The 23,504-nt window shown below is 44.0% G+C and overlaps 2 protein-coding genes across 4 annotated transcripts in view; one reads left to right on the top strand and one right to left on the bottom strand.

Moving 5' to 3' along the window:
• Positions 1–23,504, top strand: part of MYO15B (myosin XVB) — a 764,404-nt gene that overhangs the window by 446,614 nt on the left and 294,286 nt on the right. The window lies entirely within an intron of this gene.
• RECQL5 (RecQ like helicase 5) overlaps positions 1–23,504 on the bottom strand; it is a 276,003-nt gene that overhangs the window by 201,382 nt on the left and 51,117 nt on the right. For both annotated transcript variants that reach the window (XM_082273010.1, XM_082273011.1), the window contains one exon: positions 13,211–13,293. In XM_082273010.1, coding sequence (XP_082129136.1) covers positions 13,211–13,293 — 83 coding nt within the window. The remainder of the gene's footprint in view (positions 1–13,210; positions 13,294–23,504) is intronic.

Genomic DNA, 23,504 nt, shown 5'->3' with positions numbered 1-23,504 from the left:
GAGGGAGACTCCACTCGCAGAAGGAGATCATCCAAGTAGCCCAGTGCTGCGATCCCCCGTTGGCATAGCAAGACTAGCACCAGAGCCAACAATTTTGTAAAGATCCGAGGAGCGAATGCAAGACCAAAGGGTAACGCCACAAACTGATAATGCTCCTCCCCCACAGCAAAGCAGAGAAAACGCTGGTGACTGGCACATATTGGAATGTGAAGATAGGCATCTTTGATACCTATAGAGGCAAGGAAATTCCCCCTGACTCAGAGATGCCACCACCGTTCGAATGGACTCTATTCTGAACTTCTGTACCCACACAAGGCAGTTTAACCTCTTGAGATCCTCCAGGATTGGACGCACTTTCCTTACTTCCTGGAGACCGAACAGTTTTGAGTAAAAACCATGAAAACATTCCGAAGTCGGAACCAGAACAATCACCCCTTGAAGGAACAGGTCTTGTACCTCTCCATACAGACTCTGTAACCTGTCTGGGGACAGGTGCAGGTTGGACTGAAAAAACCTTGCCGGGGGACAAGAGCGAAACTCGATCTTGAAGTAGGACCGAATGACTTTGTGGACCCACTTGTCTTGCACTCAAGAAGTCCACGGTTCTGGAAACCAGCAAGGACGTCCCCCCTCCACCCACAATATGGGTGAGGGCGCACCGTCACGCAGAAGGAGCCTTGTCCAAGGGTCTGAAAAAGCCCTCTCTCGGCTTGCCAGACCAGGTTCATTTGGATCCGCCAGAGGGGGCCCTGAAAGGCTTCGAGCCCTTGTCAGTCGACCCTGAGGGGCGGAAAAAAATATGATCCGAGAAGGAAGGTCCACGTCTACGATTAGGTTCCTTGCCCTTAGTAGCCTGCAGGAGAAAGGTACTCCGCCAAACAGACGATCTCCTTGAAAAGGAAGATCAGTCAGGCCTTTTTAGAAGTCTGGTCCACAGACCAGCATTTGAGCCAAACAATTAGCCGAAAGACCATCGCCAAAACAGAGAGGCGAGCCATCAGGGGAGCCACGTCCAAAGAGGCATCACAGATAAACTTCAGCCCATGGGCCAGCTGGTCCGCCAGTTCAGCAAAGGCAGGAGGGAGCTGTTCTCCCTCCAGGTCACGGCGTAGGACTTAGCCCACTCGGTCAGAGTTTGCAACACTAGGGCAATGGTAAATATCTTTTATGGATCTTTAATGATCTTTCATTTTATGGATAGTGTAGGACCCACTGATAATGGGGTACTTTGACGTAGTAGTGGGCTTGAGCACGATATGGCCATATGGTAGGACCAAATCCCCATTTTTATTTATGGATTGTCTCCATATTTGATAGTCATTTCTTTTGCATGTGTGCGCTATTCTTTTTTAATATAATGGTAAATATCTGCCTCATTGTCTAGCCAGCTAAGGTATACATAATGTGGGCCATAGCCTCCGCCTTGTGGTCAGCCGAATCCTTAAAGACCGGGAACTCTTCCACTGGAATCATGGTTGCCTTGTTTAATCTGGAAACCAGAATGCACTTCTTAAGGAGGGACTCCTCATAGGGGGTAACATCTAGTAAAGCACTTAGGAACCCCATGGGGACGATTTGGTCGTCCCCACTTTTTAGTGCCAATTTAGTCAAAATAGGCAGGGTAAAGAAACACATTTGCCACTCTGGGTGGCTTGTGAGTGCCAAAGGGTACCCTGTGATTCCGTCACAGCTTCAGCTGCCTCCTCTATCTTCAGGGTCTCTCCCACAGACACAATCAGTGCATCAACCAACACTGGCGGCCGAATCAGATTCAGGATCTGATGAGACAGATGAGGCGGGGGGCGCTTTTTGCTAGCCCGTCGCCCGCAAGCCACCTCCACCCAGGACACAAGGGACTCCAGGACCGCCGTCAGTGCATAAATAGATGGATGGGACCCGAAGGGACCCACAGTCTCAGAGAGGGCATCAGGTGGGGAAATGTGCTTCAAAGACTCCATGAGTCACCAGGGGGACCCCACAAAAAAGTGTAACACACTGCTAAGGGACAACCCCCACCACGCTGGCAGCACCACTCGGTCGCCAGCACAAGGCACAGAGCGATCCTCAGGAGAGAGGGAGAGAACCCCACCAGACTCACCACCCGCCAACACAGGCACTTGCAACCACCAGAAGAATCTGCACTACACGTGCAGCGATCAGGAAGCTAAATGATCAGGAAGTCAGCACCGGGGGAATAAGGAGGGGCTCCCAGTGCCGAAAATACCGCCGCAGGGCTCCACCGTCATGGCCGCCGCTATTTGCGTTGGTAAACCGCAAGAAAATGGCCACCGGGTTACACAAACATTGCCCGCTGTGTAAAGAAACACCGGCTACAACAAAATGGTAGCACAACGAGACATACAGGGACCCAGAATAGGGACACCAGGCCTCAGGACAGGGGACCCAGGCAGGAGGCCCCACCAGGTACAACCCCCCCTGCTCAATCGATCGTCTTGTCACCAGCTGCGCACCCCCCCCCCCGGGCCCCCATCGCCGAATAGTGCTCTGCCCCAAGCCCCAACCCCAGCAAAGTGGCCAGGCCCCCCCGAAAAAATACATCCCCAGCATATTAGGGAGGGCAGGCAGGATGAGGGGGGGTGCCTGTAAGAAGGAGGGGAACCACGTTAAACCTAAAACCCTCCAGGGGTAGAGGGGGGACAGCTACTCGCCATACCAAGAACAGGGTGGGCACCGCTCCAGACAGATCCTCCTCTCCATCAAAACGGGGGGCTGTCAGTAAGGAGGAACCCTGCGTTTCAGGCAGAGGCCAGGTCGTATGCAACCTCATGAGACATTTAATTTGTAGGGGTATGTCGGGGCCGACCTAGCCCGGAGCTAGAGGCCTGCGCTCGCTCGCTGGCCAGACTGGGGTGACCACTGGATCTAGAGTATCCAGCCTGTCGCCCAGTCCGGCAGTTGATTGTAGATCTCACTGGAAAAATCCAGGAGGAAAACATTTTTCTATCTAAAAATTTCGCCACGACCAAAGATCCCAGCAAGGAACTAGGTCCTTACTCCTGACTAGGCAGAAAAAAAAATGAGTGACTATAGCAGGAAGAGAGAGTATACCCCCTGGGACTGCCCATGAGTGTAACCATAATTTTTTTCTGCCTAGTGTCCTACTCCTGTTGGGGACACCACAACCCAATGGTCAAGAATGACAGGAGCTGTGTCCGTTAATGAACGAAAGAGAAACTACAGTTTTTAAAAAAATATATTTATTTTTATATAGAATTGCATTATATTGGACTTTTTAATTATTATCATGAAATTAAATGAGTAATAATTTATTGTCGGCCATTATCGGCACCTTTAGCACAAGAAAAGCTCAAGAAATATGCATCCCTTCAAATTCTACGTATGCCTTCACACTGGTCCGTTGCGCTTCCATTGTGGTGTTAAAAATCTTGCTTGCTACATTTTTGATCAATTAAAAAAACCGCACCAAAAACACACCTCCCCGTTGAAATGCATTTAAAACAAAGCAAGAACGCATCAATAACGCACCCGTTATGTTTTTGATGCGTTTCTTTAACCACATGACTTATGAAACACACACCATAGGCACGGAAAATCATTGTGAAATCGCTGCGTTTTCAGGACACCTTTTCCTTTAATCAGCAAAATGCTGAAAACACCATTTTCGGCTGATATGTTTTGGCAGCCGAAATTTCGGTGCATCTCTAGTTTTTTGTTTTTTTTTTTATTATTTTTTTTATTTGTTTATGATGAATACCTATGCATTTTACTATTCTTTATTTCATTATTGCATTTGAGCAGAAAAACGTTTTTATGTGCAACAAAAAAAATAATCAAAAAATGTGCTGCAAAATGCGCTAAAATGCCTAAAAACTTGCAAATCAAGCGTTTCTATGCATTTCTATAGAAAAAAAAAACACTTAAAAAATTTACCAATCTGCTCGATTCAAGCTACAAAAAGAGCTCCACAACTTTTTTTGAGCTTCAGGCAACTTGAAGTGGAACCATATCCATGCAGATTCATTTATTTTTTCTCCTCCAGCCTTTTGGAGTTTGGAGCGTCAATGTACAAAATGCTGAGGTGTGAATGGGCCCTGACCCAAAAGTAGTAAAAGCAGAAAAAAAACATCATCATGACCGCAAGACATCCTAGCTTTTCAGAAATAAGCCAATACAAGTTTCCATTAATACGCCGCACACTGCTGCAAGTTCTTGGTAAATAATCTTAGCATATACAGTATATTTAACCACTTAAGCCCCGGAGGATTTGGCTGCTAAAAGACCAGGGGTTTTTTTGCGATTTTTTACTGCGTGACTTTGACAGACAATTGCGCGGTCATGAAATTCCCCCCCAAAAAAATGTAAAAATCAAAATTTTAACATTTTCGGCCAAATTGTTTTACGCTACATATGTTTGGTAAAAAAAAAAAAAAAAAAAAAAAAAAAAAAAATCGCAAAAAGCGTATTTTGATTGGTTTGCGCAAAAGTTATCGCGTTTACTAAGAAAGGGAAAGATTTTTGTCATTTTTGGTGGTTTTTTTTTTAACGAGTAATGGCGGCGATGTGCGATTTTTTTTGCGGTACTGCAACATTGCGGCGGACAGATCGGACCCTTGACTGACATTTTTGACACTTTTGGGGGTACCAGTGACATTACTGCAGTAATCAGTGCTATATATATGCACTGTTACTGCAAAAATGACACTGGCAGGGAAGGGGTTAACTTTATTGGACAGGGAGGGGTTAAGTGTGTCCTAGGGGCGTGTTTCTAACTGTGCAGGGACATGGCTATTGATGTAAAAGCAAAGATCAACGGTTCTACATAGTAGAACTGTCAGATCTTCATTTTTACACCAGGGAGAATGACGGGCAGCTTGTTTACATAAGCCGCTCCGCCTTTCTCCCTTCACAGGAGCGATCGTAGTGTGACCGGCAGACATCGAGTCCGCCGGACACACGCACTGACTTGTCTGTGAACGAGCCGCGGCGGGCCCGCGCCCGCCCTCAATAGGCTCGCAAGTCAGTGACAGGCGAGTGACGTATCGATACGTCACTCTGCCTGGCCGGGGCTGACCGCCGCAGTATATAGTCGTGCGGCGGTCGTCAACCGGTTAAGAACACTATTAGATTTCTACAAATTACGTGTTCATAAGGCACATCAATACAGTCTACCATTTTAGAATAATACAGAATTATGTGTATATGTGTATATCCAATGGCCCCTGCTGCTATCAATCTGTCCAATGAAGAGAGTGACAGCGGCTGGAGCCGCTGTGCTCGTGCACAATGCTGGATTGGATCGGGCTCAGGTAAGAAAAAGGGGGAGTCTGGGGGGAGCTGTGGTACAGAAGGTTTTTCACCTTAATACATAGAATGCATTAGGGTATAAAACCTTATGGCTTTACAACCACCTAACGCACATTAACTTACTTTGTATATATAAACACTTGAACCAAAGGAATAAATTATATCACAATGCAAAAGCTGCCGGACCAGCTGTATTATGTGTAGGGGTGTTTCCTCTCTCTGTACAGTATTTTGTGATCACTTTGTGGGTGCGGACACAGAAAAAAAGAACAAAGCTGGAAGGAAATTATTCATAGATTTCTTTGTCGGGCAGGTTGGCACTAGCACAGGGTTTTCCCCAGAGAATTAAAAACACAGTAACTATATCTGAAGCAATTACTATAAGTAATAGGCTGCATCAAATATACAAGCAAAGGCACAATAGACTCATTTACAAATGTTTAGTTGTCAGGTACTGGCCCGTTTGTCTATAGACTCCCAAAATTTACACCCATTAGAGGGCTGTTTATTTGCAGTGTGTCCCTCCTGATGCTTAGAGACAGGTGCAGCGTTCAGCTCCACTACAGACAGCCTGTCAGTCTTTGGGGATAAACAATGTACCGTGGGGTACCAAGTCTTCAGTGTTCCATAACTGGCTAGCATTAGGGTACTGAGAAGCAGCATGAGGAGCCAGTCAGTGGTGTCGCAGTGCATGGAGCATGCTGCTAGGAGAGCTCAACATTCTGCTGCTTCTACCCTTACTGTTTAACCACAGACTAGAGAAGAAACAAGACCTGCAAGTACAACCCAATTCCAAAAATGTTGGGACACTGTACAAATTGTGAGTAAAAAAAGATTGGACTAATTTACAAATCTCAAAAACGTATATATTTTATTCACAATATAATATAGATAACATATCAAATGTTGAAAGTGAGACATTTTGAAATGTCATGCCAAATATTGGCTCATTTTGGATTTCATGAGAGCTACACATTCCAAAAAAGTTGGGACAGGTAGCAATAAGAGGCCAGAAAAGTTAAATGTACATATAAGGAACAGCTGGAGGACCAATTTGCAACTTATTAAGTCAATTGGCAACATGATTGGGTATAAAAAGAGCCTCTCCGAGTGGCAGTGTCTCTCAGAAGTCAAGATGGGCAGAGGATCACCAATTCCCCCAATGCTGCGGCGAAACATAGCGGATCAATATCAGAAAGGACCTTCTCAGAGAAACATTGCAAAGATTTGAAGTTATCAACATCTACAGTACATAATATCATCCAAAGATTCAGAGAATCTGGAACAATCTCTGTGCGTAAGGGTCAAGGCCAGAAAACCATACTGGATGCCCATGATCTTCGGGCCCTTAGACGGCACTGCATCACATAAAGGAATGCTACTGTAATGGAAATCACAACATGGGCTAAGGAATACTTCCAGAAAACATTATCGGTGAACACAATCCACTGTGCCATTCACCGATGCCAGCTAAAACTCTATGGGCCAAAAAAGAAGCCAAATCTAAACATGATCCAGAAGCGCAGGCACTTTCTCTGGGCCAAGGCTCATTTAAAATGGACTGTGGCAAAGTGGGAAACTGTTCTGTGGTCAGACGAATCAAAATTTGAAGCTCTTTTTTGAAAACTGGGACGCCGTGTCATCCGGTCTAAAGAGGAAAAGAGGACAAGGACAACCAAAGTTGTTATCAGCGCTCAGTTCAGAAGCCTGCATCTCTGATGGTATGGGGTTGCATGAGTGCATATGGCATGGGCAGCTTACACATCTGGAAAGGCACCATCAATGCTGAAAGGTATATCCAAGTTCTAGAACAACATATGCTCCCATCCGGACGTTGTCTCTTTCAGGGAAGACCTTGCATTTTCCAACATGACCATGCCAGACCACATACTGCATCAATTACAACATCATGGCTGCCTAGAAGAAGAATCCGGGTACTGAAGTGGCCACCCTGCAGTCCAGATCTTTTACCCATAGAAAACATTTGGCGCATCATAAAGAGGAAGATGCGAAAAAGAAGACCTAAGACAGTTGAGCAACTGGAAGCCTGTATTAGACAAGAATGGGAAAACATTCCTATTCCTAAACTTCAGCAACTTGTCTCCTCAGTCCCCGGACGTTTGCAGACTGTTATAAAAAGAAGAGGGGATGCCACACAGTGGTAAACATGGCCTTGTTCCAACTTTTTTGAGATGTGTTGATGCCATAAAATTTAAAATCAATTTATTTTTCCCTTAAAATGATACATTTCTCAGTTTAAACATTCGATATGTCATCGATGTTGTATTCTGAATAAACTATTGAAATTTGAAACTTCCACGTCATTTAGAGCTTTATTTTGGTGTATTTAATCACCACTTGGATTTTTATTTATTGCTAAATAAACAAAAAAAGAACGAAAGTTTTGAAAAAAATAGGTTTTAAAATTTTGCAAACAAGTAATTTTTCTTCTTCACTGATGTGTGCTGATGAGGCTGCACTGATGGGCACCGATAGGCGACACTGAGGAGAAGGCACTGATTGGCAGCACTGGTGGTCTTGAACTGATAATCAGGACACTGATAATTAGTGCCCCGATTATCAGTGTTGATGTCCCTTTTACACGAGTCGGTTATCGGCTCTCCTCCTCAAGGCTGATAACCGGCTTGTGTTTACATCGGTATTGGCCCTTTACCCAGAAATAGGATCAGCTGTGTCCTCAGCAATCACAGAGTGTGACGCAATGTGCACGATCATGAGAGAACGTCATAGGACGCCCTACCAGAACTGGCCGGCTATGCTTTAGCCGTCATTTGGCTATAGCACGGTCAACAAGTGGTTAATCAATATTGCACACATGTAACATATTCATAGTACATACATTTTACACCCTTCCTAGCACGGCTATAGCACTTCTCCTTCCAAAGTGACACATTGGGGTTGATCTACTAAAAGGCAAATATACCGTGCACTGACTGCAAGTGCACTTGCTCCAGAGCTTAGTAAATTAGGTAAAAGGTTCACTTTGCAAAAAATACCCAATCACATGCAAGGAAAATAAAAAAACAGCTTTTTTACTTGCACATATTTGGATGATAGAAATCAGAAGAGCTGCAATCCTCTGGATATGGATCTAGACATTCACTTAACGGATTATGGGACTAACTCATGAAATTGAAACTGAAATAGCGTAGATATTTTTGCTGTGTGTTTTTTCTGCAACAGATTTATCACTGGGGATGAGAAATATTTTCCCTCCATACAGACAAGTAACTAAGAAGTAATCAGTGTCAGGGTTGTATTTGTCCTGCTGCTCCTGTTTCCCTGCAGCTGTGCAACAAAATTGATAACTATTCCCCAATGTATCTGTGCCCATCACTTTCAATACACAATGCTGACTTAGAGCATACCCAAGATAGAGATGAACAGGAAAAGATCCCATTATGTATAACCAGAGTATCTCCTCTTCTTATGTACTAACAAAAATCTACCTCTTCAGACAAGCATATAATCTAGGCTAAGGCACTCTTTAATCACTTATCTATTACTGAATGCTTGTCTGACAAGACACACTTGCCGACATCTCATATACAGCCTATTCATTTTCTTTTCTCTTCTTTCTTCCTCCTACACATTTAGCTTGAAAGCTCCTGCAAGGATTATTCTTGCTTTACTTTTCCTACAAAAAAAACTTGTACGAGTTATCTTTTACTACATTGTAGCCTAACCATAAAACTAGCACTCCTTTGGCACTTTTCCACTGCAAGTTACCGGCTCGGCTCCACTCGGCACTGCTTGGCCCAGCTCGTCTCAGTTTGCTTTTCCATTGCGTGGTACGAGTCGGCACGTTTCAGCACTGTATAGGCTCTACTCGGCTCGGTTTGCTTTTCCACTAGTGAGTGGGTGGGATTACAACGATTCTCTGACCAATCAGTGGCTAGTAGTGACAAACAATCAAGGCTGCATGCAAAGGATTGTGGGATATGGTATAGGTACGGCCCACTTGGAACCCCAACCGAGGTGGTACTGTTTAAGCGAGCCGTACCATGTAGTGGAAAAGAGCCGCTGTACCAAACCGTACCGAACCGTTCTAACACGTACCATGCGGTACCATGCAGTGGAAAAGCGCCAAACCGAGCCAAACTAATCTGTACCATGCAGTGGAAAAGCGCCAAACTGAGCCGTACCATGCAGTGGAAAAGCGCCACACCGAGCCGTACCATGCAGTGGAAAAGCGCCAAACCGAGCCGTACCATGCAGTGGAAAAGCGCCAATAGTTGTGTAAGAAAGTACCAAGCCAGGTGTGTGTCCATAGGGCAGCATGGGCAAGAAGCCATCTACCAAATAACATTTAGCAAGACTTAAAGGTGCCTGGCAAGTGTAGACCATTCGGGTCAGCCAAGATGATTGGCAAGCTCAAACGACCAATGTTGCAGAAGTGTGAGGCCTCTAACAAGTTAGCATCCACAAGAATTGTGAAGTGACCACTCTTTACTGTTTCCAATCTAAAGATGGCTGAAAAGCTACAACAGTGTGAAGATAAGGAGAAAAGTCTACGGCTTTATGTAGTACATCACAGTTCATAAAAGCTAAATAGAGCACTAGAAAGGATAAAACAAAGTGTTAATGGAAGCTCTTCATTCAGGAACCTTTCAATTAGCACAAGGAATGGAGGACACTGAAGGAACTGTAGCAGTTCCACAGTAAAACATTCACAAAGCTCCAGAATATTGTTAAAGCGTTATTAAACCCAGGAACCTGCATTTACTATATCTGGTCTCCCACAGTACACAGAACATGGAAATGCAATAGTTTTAGTAAATATCAACTACTAAATACCTTTTTTTAATCAACAATAAATAGCAGTCTTGTGACTTCTGTCAGTGTCTGGTAAAAGCTTATAGGAGGAGTTTTGATTCTACTCCGACTGTCCTATGAGGCTGCAGGACCTGCGTGTTCAGAGTGACTCGAAATAATCTGTCTTTTCAGGAGATGAATCGAGGACTGTGGACGAAGGGGAGGATCAGAGAAGACAGGATCAAAAAGCCTATTCACACAATGGAAAGGATTAACCCCTTAGGTTCCACAGGGAGTATAACAAGAATGCTTTACTGATCTTACTGTTACGGGTTTAGTCCCACTATAAAATAGGTGTGTTCCCTACCTAGAAATCATCATCATAAAAAACAGGAACAGGAAATTAAAACCACATAAGGAACACCTGCCCGCACAAATTGCCTGAAGCAACTCCATGCTAGGCAGTCCTGGAAAGGTCTATCTCTGTGGCCAGACCAAGGGGTGGGCATAAAAGACAGACACTGTGGGAACTTCAGCAGCAATGGTTTGTTCACAGCCTAATGGGGAAGGGGGAACTTTGGCCTTTTCGCCTTGAATGCCAAAAGATCTTGTCCCAGCATTCCCTGCCTCTATTCAGCGATCAACAGCACGGAGCCCTAACTTTAAGATTAATGAGAAATGAAAGATCTGCAAGAAAATATACAAATGCAGACCAAATCCAACTCCTGGTGGATCTAGCACTGGAAAAATGAAACCAGAGGCTTGATATAAAGTATAACTATACAATGAAGAGCTGTTCCGAAATATTCATATGATTTTAAAATTGTGTGATGGAGCCTCCTTGTCACTAGCAGGGGGCTTGGGGCTTAACCTGAGGCTCCAGATAATTTGAAGAATGTTGTGTTGAGGACAAAACCATAGCCCAACACTCAGGATAGTGGACTGTGGAAAATGTTTCATTTTATTTACAAATCAAGGTCCTAGAGTCTGGAGGAAGAGTGGAGAGGCACAGATCCAAGTTGTATGAGGTCCAGTGTGAAATTTCCACAGTCAGTGATGATTTGGGGAGCCATGTCATCTGCTGGTGTTGGCCCACTGTGTTTTATCAAGTCCAAGGTCAGGGCAGCTCTCTACCAGGAAATTCTAAAGTGCTTCATGCTTCCCTCTGCTGAGCAGCTTTATGGAGATGCTGATTTCATTTTCCAGCAGGACTTGGCACCTGCCCACACTGCCAAAAGTACCAATACCTGGTTTAATGATCATGGGATCACTGTGCTTAATTGGCCAGCAAACTCGCCTAAACTAAACGCCATAGAGAATCTGTGGGGTATTGTCAAGAGGAACAGGAGAGACACCAGACCCAACAATGCAGATGAGCTGAAGGCTGTTATCAAAGCAACCTGGGCTTCCATAACACCTCAGCAGTGCCACAGGCTGATCGCCTCCATGCCATGCCACATTGATGCAGTGCAAAAGGAGCCCCAACCAAGAATTGAGTGCAAACTATGCTGTACATAGAGATATTTTTCAGTAAGCCAACATTTCTGTATTAAAAATCCTTTTTTTTTATTGGTCTTAGGTAATATTCTAATTTTCTGAGATAGTGAATTTTGGGTTTTCACTAGCTGTAAGCCATAATCATCAAAAATAAAAGAAAGAAATGCTTGAAATACATCACTCTGTGTGCAACGCATCTATATAAAGTATATGAGTTTCACTTTTTGAATTGAATCACTGAAATAAATTAACTTGTTGATATTACAATTTCATGAGATGCACCTGTATTGCTGGGGCGCAAAATAATGAAGAAACTTCTGTTAAATACGCCAACTAAAACAATGCAACAAACACCTTTTTTTCCCCAGATTTTTGCAGTGGACACATGACCGCTATGCAGCCTCTGTACTCTGTAGGGCTACGTGGTATGAAAGAGCATTGTATCAAACTGAAATTCTATGGGACTTTGATTCTTAGCTTAGAAATTGCACACTACTCATTACCTAACTGCCCTATGCTTGCATTACGGTAAGGCTCCCTGCAGGAGCTGCTGTCAATCAATTCCTTATGACTGCCCAGGCAGGCAAGCAAGGCTGCCTGTAGCGTGAACTGCTGACTACGAGACAAGGAGAGCAGGCAGTGAATACATTAATATGGGCACTGGAACCAATATGCAAGGATAAAGACGCATTTAGGAATGAGCTGCCTCTAGATAGCACTGTCACCCCAGATGAAACGGAAAGGATCAACAACTTTTTTTACCTTTTTTAGCAAGATAAAACACTTGGGAAAAGACATGGCAACAGATGAATGCAATTTATCTGAGACATTGGCAATTATTTTTATTTTTTTTTGTACCTTTTGTAACTTCCACATCACTGTACATTTTGTTGAAAAAAGGATTTTAAATACGGTATTTAAGAATTGTACATACAATAATTTGTACAGCTTGCATAAGCCAGCTTGGAGTACACATTTGGTGACCCCTTAAGTGCTGCAATGTAATTTGCACAGCAGTAAACTAAGTAATCTATTGAGTTGTGGTAATCTGAAAATAAATTCATCTTTAATTTAACTGAAAATGCAGGAGGCCAATATAGGAAATCACCTTCAATTTACTAAATTAAAAGTCCTAAAAATAAAGACGCAAACTACTTTAAAGCGGAGCTCCATCCAAAAGGGGAAGCTCCATGTGTTTGCCTCCTCACTCGCCCGCCCCCTCATTTGGCAACTTTGGGGGGGTGGGTACCTGGTTTTGACAGGTAACCGATCCTACTTCTGGCTGACTTTGCCGCGGCCCGCCTCCTTCTTCCCCTGCCGCTGGGCTATTTACAAAGCGATTCGCGCATTCGTAGTTGAAAAACCGGTTTCCCTTAGCCGAGATGAGGAGGCGGCAGCACCCGATAGCTGCTTGAGTGAAGATACCGCTGGATTCATGGACAGGTAAGTGTCGTGATAGTATATTTTTCCGAAAGAGCCTGGAGCTCTGCTTTAATATATCCTCCCCTACGAGATGATGCAACAAGGTACCAGAGACTAAGACTAGAGCAAACCATATATCGTAAGTAACATTGCTGAAGCTTTAATATGTACAAAAGAAAGCAGTCATATAGAAGGCTGACACCAAAAAGGGCATGACAATAACACTCACCCCTGATCCTCGCACATGTTCACCATTGCCTCAAATCCAACCATTGCAGCTCTGTCTGATGCTTTAGTATCTCTCCTTTTCGTCTGTAAGAGCAGACATAAAATTAATTCTAACATGAGCATTATGTTAATTCATACAATAAGGGTTGCACAACTAGAAAAACCACTTTCGGTTACTGAAATTTAAAAAAATGCTCAAATACAATACATTCATAAAATATTAAAGTATGCATAAACCAAACTTTTTCTTCCGTTTTGGATAGAGAAGGAAATGGTTAGAACCCCTGCCAGGTGTTAAATGAGTTTTATTGCCATCACAACTTTTGTCATGAATATAGTCTCTGCAGCTGCTGCTGTGCTCTTTATGCAAAACATGCAGATATGAATTAAGCCACTTAATCGGCCCTAGGTAACCATTGATCCAATAAACTCTTGGGAGCATTAATCTTCAACTTATAGTATCTGCCGCTGCTGCTTTCCTCTATATGGAATTTTCATTCGCACTTCTCTCCAGTAGGTAATCAGTTTTATTTCAGCTGTTTTGTTCCTAGTGTTTTTGTATATATTTCCATCTCCATCGAGTGTGGTCCATGAATGCCTCAGCCATTCAGGACTCTCTCTCCTGATTGGCTGAGACACAGCAGTCCCCTTCTGTCAATAAAACTCAGTTAGCCAATCAGTAGAGAGAGGGGGCAGTGTCGAATGGCAGCTCTAAGTCTGAATGGATACACGGAGCTGCAACTCAGTTCGGGTGACCCCAAAGCAAGCTGTTTGCTGTAGGGGCGCTCAAAAGGAGGGGCCAGGAGCTCCAGCCTTTTAGCCGAGAAGAGGAGGATGTGGGCTGCCCTGTGCAAAACCCCTGCACAGAGGAGGAAAGTATAATAGGTTTGTTATTGTAATAGAAAAAAAACACAAGACTTTACAAATCACGTTAAGACGTCAGCATATCAAGACATTTTGGACAATTTCATGCTCCCAACTTTGTGGGAACAGTTTGGGGATGGCCCCTTCCGGATCCAACATGACTGCACACCAGCGCACAAAGCAAGGTCAATAAAGACAAGAATGAGCGGGTTTAGGGTTGAGGAACTTGACTGGCCTGCACAGAGTCCTGACCTCAACCTGACCTCACAAATGCACTTTTGGAGAACAGGATGTAGATGTAGGAGGGCAACTTCCGGGGGAGGAGCCTGCATGGTGCACGGGTGAACGCCGGGAACAGCAGGGGCACCATCCATCATGAGGCAGCAGAGTTACATGTCCTAGCCACCTTGCCTCTTCATCAAGTTGGGCTGGCTGGTAGTCACCTCCCATACTCGCCTCGGACCGTCACTGGACTAAGATCGGAGGCTTACCACAGCCCAGTCAGTTGGAGCTGCGGATTTGCACTGGGCAGCCCGGAAAGGAGAACCTCCCCCCTGGATTCAGCCTGTGTCATCGCACCGCCGACTGGTCCTGGTGGCGGCTACGGTGGGTTTGAACGCAGGAGATAAAGGCAGGAACCCTAGCCATGCATGACGTATGGAAGGAGGTGGCAATTGACCTGTCATCTTGCTGCTAATTACCCTTCTACTGGAGAGAAGACTCTGAAGTCCAAAAGGAACTCTCTTGAAGGGAAGGATTGACAGCAAGCCCTGTGGTTAGGAACCTGGATGCAGTGGGAGAACAATTCAGAAGGGAAGAACTAGAGCAGTAGCGACGGATCAGCCGGGCAGACAACCATTCCCTCCTGCAAACCCTACCTACAACGTGGTGAGATCTTTTCTCTTTTTGGCCCCCTTATGTGTGTAAACTCCCTCTCTCTTTTTACTCTAATCGAACCCACCCTTTCTCTTTTGGAAAGCAATTGCCATTTAATACTGCATTAAATGCAACACTCTCGGGCACAAAACATTACCTGCTGTAGTGACTTTCACAAATTGGGGACAAATTCTGGGATTTGCTCAAGGGCCAGAAAACGCATTGGGAGGAAAGTTAGCATAAAACTAAGTATGAGAGGCAAGTCAGCAAGCGGCAGTGCGACTGCAAAATCGCCCAAAATAAGTGGCAGTCCTGGCACAATCAAACAATCCATGCTATATGAAGATAGCACAGAAAAACTACCTTCAGATAAATCACAAGGAACCTGTCTGAAACAAGCGGAAGTAAAGGAAAAAAGTGGCCTAATCCGGACATCAATAGGCCTGGCTCTCGCGGAACATACCAGACCAGAACAAGCACCAGACGCTGGCGCTTGGCCAGATCAAAACGCAGAACAAATAACAAGCGATCGACTGCCGACAAAGAGGGAAATGGCTGTCATATTCGCAGGACTAGAAAAATCCCTAAAAATAGAATTAACAACAATTCGTAAAGATCTGCCTCAATTACTATCACGAGTCGAAGATCTGGAAAAGAGACAAGACAGCTACATACAGATAATAAAAGATATAAAAAGAGAGAGGTGAAAGAGCTAAAAATGGAACATAGAAGTCTCGCCTATAAAATGGAAGATCAAGAAAATTGGAGTAGGAGGAAGTATTTGAGAAATACGTGGACTACCAGAACAGGTACATGGCGAGGACCTACACGATGAAATGAGAAAAATCTTTAACCCGCTGTTGGGTAGAGGAGAATCAAATCAGATAATAATCAAGAGACTACATCAGCTTAAAAGACCAAGAAACATCACAGCGGACACTCCCAGAGACGTTATTAAAAGATTCCAGAGTTACTCAGACAAGGCTCAGATCTGGGGGAGTCTGAAAAGAAAACCATCCATAAATTACGGAATTGCAACTATACAGATTTTCTCAGATCTATCACAAGCCACGTTAAGAAAAAGGAGGCTACTAAGACCACTCGTGGAATCATTTAAAAAACAAGGAATACGGTATAAGTGGGGTTTCCCAGCCTGTCTGATTGGTAGAAGAGATGGCCGCACAGCAAGATTAAGATTCCCTGAGGAAACCTGGGATTTCTGCTGATTTCTGTCAAAAACTGGATATCTCTATACCAAAAATGCCAGACTGGCATGACGAGGCCAAATCAGAGGAGATAACACAAGAAGAACAACAGTGGTAGTTAGCCTCAAAGAAAAGAAATGGAACTACAGTGCTGATTAAGAGTGGGCGGCAGGGGGGGGTCACTGGGCTGGGAGTGGTGGGTGGTTAGGGAGGCGGGATGGGTAGGCAGGAAGGGATAGCTAGATGGCAGTAATAATCTTGGATGACAACCTAGCTGGGCCCAGACACTTCCTACCTGAGAAGGGGAGAAGGAAGTTCACGACTAAGCAAGTAGAGCATCACCCAGAGACAAAGGATTAGAGGGTAGGGAATACCAATGGGCGAATCCTCCAACTACATCACGATAAAATGGCCAGATCAACAAAGTGCCAAGGGTAGAGGAGGGGGGGAGGGAGGGTGGAGTGGGAAGGATGTGGAGGGGGAGGGGTTGGGAGAGATTTAATGGGAGAGGAAAGGGGAAAGAACCCCTCGGTACTACCAGTTGATGTGGTTAGAATCCAACATCCTGGGGAGAGGGAATACTCCTTTTATTCCCCCGCGCACTTGAGGTACTCAAGACTGAATTATAGAATGATAGAACACAGGCTGATAGAATCAGTAGTTAGTAAGTTAGTAGGGATCGTCTGATTATCAGCAAAGCCGATTATCGGAGTGCTGATATTCACTTTTGCCCATATATCTGTATTGGCCCCGGAACTGGCCGATATTACCCATGTAAGTGTAAAATGATGTCACATAGCATAATTCTGTTTACAAATGTTATTGAATAAACATACACACTTGAAATGCCACTTACATATGTACAAAATATTTAAGCAATTCCACATTAGCAGATCTGCTGGCAGATCAGTATCTCTCACCCACTTGCCGTAAGTGGTACCCGGGTGATACCGCTCCATTCGGCATCCACTCAATACCGCTCCGTCTCTCACCCGCTCCATCTCACACCCATCCGATACTGCTCCGTCTATCACCCACTTGCCGTGACACCCAGGTGATACCGCTCTGTCCGGCATACGATCTCGGAGGTCACGTGGTCACACCCCGGGGCGGGACTACGTAACCTCGAGATCGTATGCCGGATGGAGCGGTATCACCCGGGTGTCACGGCAAGTGGGTGAGAGAAGGAACGGTATCGGGTGGGTGGGAAAAGGAGCGCGTGACAGACGGAGCGGTATCACCCGGTTATCACTTACACCAAGTGGGTGAGAGGAGGGAGCTGTATCGGGTGGGTGGGAGACGGTAGCAGGTGAGAGACGGAGCGGGTTAGAGACGGAGCGGTATCAAGTGGGTGTCGGATGGAGCGGTATCACTTACGGCAAGTGGGTGAGATATACCTATCTGCTAATGTGGAATTGCTTATATCTTTTGCACATATGTGAGTGGCATTTCAAGTGTGTAGGTTTATTCAATAACATTTGTAAAAGGAATTATGCTATGTGAAATCATTTTACCCTTCCATGCGCATCACCACCTAATGGTTGGATGAGGAGAAAACTAGTCTTGGACCCTGACATAGGATGTACAAAATATCGGCCCATATCGGCCGATACAGATACCTTGTGACCAATATATCGGTATCGGCCCTGAAAAAAAACATATTGGTCAATCCCTAGTAGTTAGTACATCAATAGGGACAATGACCATATCTGACCAAGCTCCAATGGTCATGGAAATAAGAAAATAAACATTTGGAGAATAAATGAAGAATTGATGCAGGATGAGGAAGTGGGAATGAAAACCCAAATATCTCCACCACGATATTGGAGTTTCAAAGTATGCATAAGAGGAATACTAAGATCAATAGGCTCCAGGAAAAAAAAAAAGTAAAGAACTACACATATAAATAGATTAATAACTGAATTACAAGAGTTAGAACAGAAAAACGGAGGATGAGATGCAAAAAGCTCTAATATTAAAAAGATAAATTAAGGGAGCTGCTGGAGAAAGACTAGACGAAGCTTTAATAAAGTTGCCAGGGAAAGACATAAATGGGGGAATAAACCAGGAAAATATTTAGCAAGATTATTAAAAATTAAAAAATAGAAACTCAAACCACTAAATAGAAAAAAAAAAAACAATTAAGGGGGAAATAGTTCATGAACAACAGAAAAAGCTAAAGCATTCCAAAATTATAAAACTTTGTACACTGTATGGTAAAAATAAAAATATGAAGTAGAACAGCATAGAAAACAAAAAGATACAAAATTATATTAAGGAATCGAAATTGCCCAAAGTAGCAATAGATAAATTATCTCAGAAAGAGATAAGGGAGGTCCTAAAAAACTCTCCAACTGGGAAAAGTCCTGGTCCAGACAGGTATACTACACGTTCTTACAGGAGGTTCAATGAAATATCGATCCCAAAACTCTGCTCATATTTGAATGAGATAGGAGAAAAAGGGGAAGATGAGCAAAGGGGAAGATGAGCATAGAATCACTACAGGCTCAAATAACTGTACTACCTAAAGATTGGAAGAACGCAACCTTATGCTCTAGTTATAGGCTAATAGCACTGTTGAACGCAGATACTAAATTATACGCAAAAGTGCTAGCAACCCGGGTAAAAGATTTAATGGCAGAGTGGATCCATGCAGATCAGACAGGATTCATCCCAAGAACAGAAGGAAAAGATAACGGGATAAGAACACAACTGCTATTACATAAAGCTAGAGACCACGACGCCCAAGCTCTTCCGTTGTCAAACGATGCGGAGAAAGCATCTGACAGGGTGGACTGGGAGTTTATGGTCAAAACAATAAAAGACTTGGGAATTGGTTCAAGGATGACTCAGTGGATAGGAGCATTGTATAGGAACCCAACAGCATTGGTAAAAGTGAATGGTAATCTATCACCCCAGTTTGAAATGCACAATGGGATGAGACAGGGATGCCCTCTCTTGCCCCTGTTGTCCATTCTGTCATTAGAGCCACTATTGGCTTCTAAAAGGAACAATATAGATATAAGGGGAGTGAAGGTTGGACAGGAGGAACACAAAGTCACAGAATATGCAGAAAATGTTTCTATTTACATCACCAACCCTTGAATAACCCTCCCAAATGTTATTATTAAGAAGCTGAAGAGATATGGGGAACTATCAAATTTTAAGATAAATCCAATAAAGTCAGAAATCTTGAATATTGAATAGAAGGAGCAGGCACTGCACAGGGAATTCCCATTCACCTTGGCAAAATCAAAATTAAACTACCTCGGGATAAATGTAACTCCTTTACTGGAAAATCTGTATCAGGCTAATTATATACCCATGTTAAATGAGATAAAATCAGACATCAGAAAAATATTGAGCTGTCCACTTTCATGGCTAGGGAGAATATATTTAAAATGATAATTTTGCCCAAAATATTACATAGATTCCAAATGTTACCAATCGCCATCCCATTGGCATATTTAAAACAATAAAAACAATGTTGTTAAACTTTAAATGGCCGGGGAAAAAACCTAGAGTGCGTTATATGGCTCTTAGTAGAAATAAATCTCAGGGGGGGATTAGCAGCACCAGATATTAAAAGTTATTACACGACAATTATAATCTCACGTATGACAGTGGACAAAAAAAAACTTGGATAAAAGATGGGTTAAGATTGAAACCACATTAAACCGTACACAACTAGATAAGAATATTTGGATTCCACCAAAATATAGGGAAATACACCAAGACATGTGAAAGAACGAGAGCTGTATATAAGATTTGGGACATATTTCACAGATAAGCCAAGTGGGAACACTACTCTCCGTTACTACCATTAGAAGGCAAAAAATATTTTGCACCAGGAAATGAGAAAATTTGGTATTTGGGTAAAAAACACGCAGCTAAAAGATATAACACGCAGACGAAATATAAGGCCATACCACAAACTCAATACTAGTGGAGGAAACATGATTTTAACCACTTCCTGCCCTCCCTATAGGCGATTGACGGCGGGAAGATGGTTGCATTATCCTGACCAGACATCGTATGACGGCGGCAGGATAATGCGCTCTGCACGCCCCCGGGGGGCGCGCAGAGCAGCGATCGGTGATGCAAGGTGTCAGTCTGAAACACTGCATCTCCGATCTCGGTAAAGAGCCTACTGACGTAGGCTTTTTACCATGTGACCAGCTGTGTCCAATCACAGCTGGTCACATAGTACACAGGAAGAGCAGTCGATCGGATTTCCATAGTTCGTGCCTGACAGGCACGAGAAGAGGAGAGCTGATCTGCGGCTCTCCTGACAGGGGGGGGGGTCTGCACTGGTAATCAGAGCATTGATTACCAGTGCAGACCATTGGGGGGGGGGGTGCCACTAGAACCACCAGGGATGCCCACCCATGTCCCCAGGGATGCCCACCCATGACCCCAGGGATGCCCACCCATGGCCACCAGGGATGGCAATCAGGGCTCTTGGAGCCCGCCAGTGCCCTCCCCATCATTGCTGCCCACCAGTGCCCTCCCAATCAGTGCCCATCATTGCCATCCATCAGTGCTGCCCACCAGTGCCCAATATTGCCCATCAGTGCCACCCATCAGTGCCACCTATCAGTGCCACCTATCAGTGCCACCTATCAGTGCCCACCAATGCTGCATATCAGTGCTATCTATCAGTGCCACATATCAGTGCCCATCAGTGCTGCCTATCAGTGCTGCATATTAGTGTCACCCTATCAATGCCACCCCATCAGTGCCTCTTCATCAGTGCCTGTCTGTGCGACCTCATCAGTGCAGGATAAAAACGTATCCATTTACAAAATTGTATAACAAACAAACAAAACTTTTTTTTTCTTCAATCTTTTCTGTCTTTTTTTAGTGCAGTGATCAAATACCACCAAAAAAAGCTCTATTTGTGGGAAAAAATGACATAAATTTGGTTTAGGTACAGTGTTGCATGACCGCGCAATTGTCATTGAAAATGCAACAGCGCTATAAGCTGAAAATTGGCCTGGGCAGGAAGGGGGTGAAAGTGCCCGGTATTGAAGTGATTAAACGAATGGAGATATTTCCAATTAAAACACTTTGTGGGATCTCTTCTTCAGCCCATGAGATCAGAGATAAAGCTGAAACTTGTGGAAAAGCTCTGTAATCTATTAACAAAAACAAAACATACAACGTCTCAGATATAGAAGATGTTGTTAACGGAGATGGTGGGAATGAGGAAACCCCCCATTCATAGAAACCTAGGAAAAAAATAGGATTACGCCTAAAAGAACATGAAGTGAGTACTTCACTGAGAGCCATATATTGCTCTGCTATAGACGTGAATACCATCAAAATGAACTATAAATGTTTATTGAGATGGTATACAACACCGGTAAAAGCACATAAATGCCAGCCAGAGAAATTGAACTTGTGTTGGAGGGGCTGTGGGGCGCAAGGTACAGTGTTTTATATCTGGGGCTAGATTGTAAAATTATTTTATTTTGTTTATTTTCTCACTCCGTTTGTATGAGATGATCATTAACACAGTGGACTGCAAATTTTAGGCTATTTTCTGCTTTAGCAAAAATGTTGCACCCATCTCTCTTACTGTCGACCCTAACAGTCCCAGTTCATTCCTGTGTTTTTTAGTACATGATTCAGTGGTTTGGCATCTACAGCACACACATAAATTCCACTGTTAAAAGCCAGAGGACAAAGCAATTAGCACAAGTTTAGTAGGGACCTGCTGCTGCATACCAACATGGGCAGTAGAGAATTTCACAACAATACTATACGAAGTTTACATTAAAGTGAACTTTAGTCCCTTTTGCAAGTATAGTGATGTAAAATATTAGGTGCCTAAACTGTTTAAAATCCAGTAATACACTGTCTCACCCTCCTCTGCATGTGCTCAATTGCTCTCCATTTTTGGTATTTTGACAAAAATCTGAGACACTTGAGGATGAACTGCTGACAGCCTAAATAATTACTGCTGCTCAGGGGCTCTAGGCTTCAGCAAATGCCACTAGGAAGAAGAAACAGAAACAATGCTGGGGGGCAATTTAAAACCCACACTAATGTTGGTAGCGTAATTAAACATGTGGAATGTATGTTCCTTGCTAAAGAAAAAATCGGATTTTTGTAAGATCTTACCGTAAAATCCTTTTCTCTTAGCTCATTGACAGACGTAGTCTTCTTGATTCACAAGAACTGGGTTATGTTGTCTCCGCAGGAGCAGGACTAGGCAGAAAGAAAAAACGTTCTGGCTCCACCTTAGGGGCAGTCCCTGAGGGTATATCCTCCCTCTCTCTGCTACAAGGCATCAGTTCTGTCACAAAGCAGCAACAGAGAATTTAACCCAACCCAACTCAATGATAGAGGGGCGGGTACTACGTCTGTCAATGAGCTAAGAGAAAAGGATTTTACGGTAAGATCTTACAAAAATCCGATTTTCTCTGTCGCTCATTGACAGACGTAGTCTTCTTGATTCACAAGAACTGGGACATCCAGAAGCAGTGCCACAAATGAGGGGTGGGATTGACCGAAATCAAAATCCAATCTAGAAGGCCCAACCGGTGCCAAACTAGAAGTTTTAAAGGCTCATTATAAACAAAGAATGAGACTCAAATGAAAATTTCCAACGGAAAAAAACCCTCGAGGCAGACCACTGGTCTCCTCAAATGGCGGCCTGCAAAACCTTGCGGCCAAACGAGGCATCAGACGATGCCATTACATCAACTTTATGTTTTGTAAAGGTATGCACCGACGACCAGGTAGCCGCCTTGCACACCTGGACCACTGACGCCTGATGGCGAAAGGCCCATGACGCACTAAGTGCCCGAGTGGAGTGCGCCTTAACAGGGAACGGGGCTCCCGACCCTTAATAGAATAAGCCTGTACCACCGTCTGTCTGATCCATTTGGAAATAGTTGCGGCAGATGCAGGCAACCCCTTTTTGGGTCCATCCGGGATCACAAAAAGTGAATCCGTCTTGCGAAACGAGTCTGTCGTTTTCAAGTATACCCTGATCGCCCGGACCACATCCAAGGAGTGCAAAGCAAACTCCCGAGGATGACTGGGCTTAGGACACAGGGAAGGTAATACAATTTCTTCATTCAGATGAAATTCTGAAACCACTTTTGGTAGGAAGGATGGATTCCGACGAAGAACCACCTTATCTCTATGAACCACCAGATATGGGGAACGACAAGATAATGCGGCCAGTTCTGACACCCTGCGTGCAGAAGTGATAGCCACCAAGAAGGCCACCTTCTGGGACAACGTAGGTAGAGGAATCTCCCTAATATCTTCAAAGGGAGGTTTCTGAAGAACCGACAATACTAAATTAAGATCCCAGGGTGGTAACGGCGCGTGCAC

This window comes from Pelophylax lessonae, assembly GCF_965119305.1.
Source record: "Pelophylax lessonae genome assembly, chromosome: 11".
NCBI lineage: Eukaryota > Metazoa > Chordata > Amphibia > Anura > Ranidae > Pelophylax > Pelophylax lessonae.
This window is presented reverse-complemented; position numbering and strand designations above follow the sequence as displayed.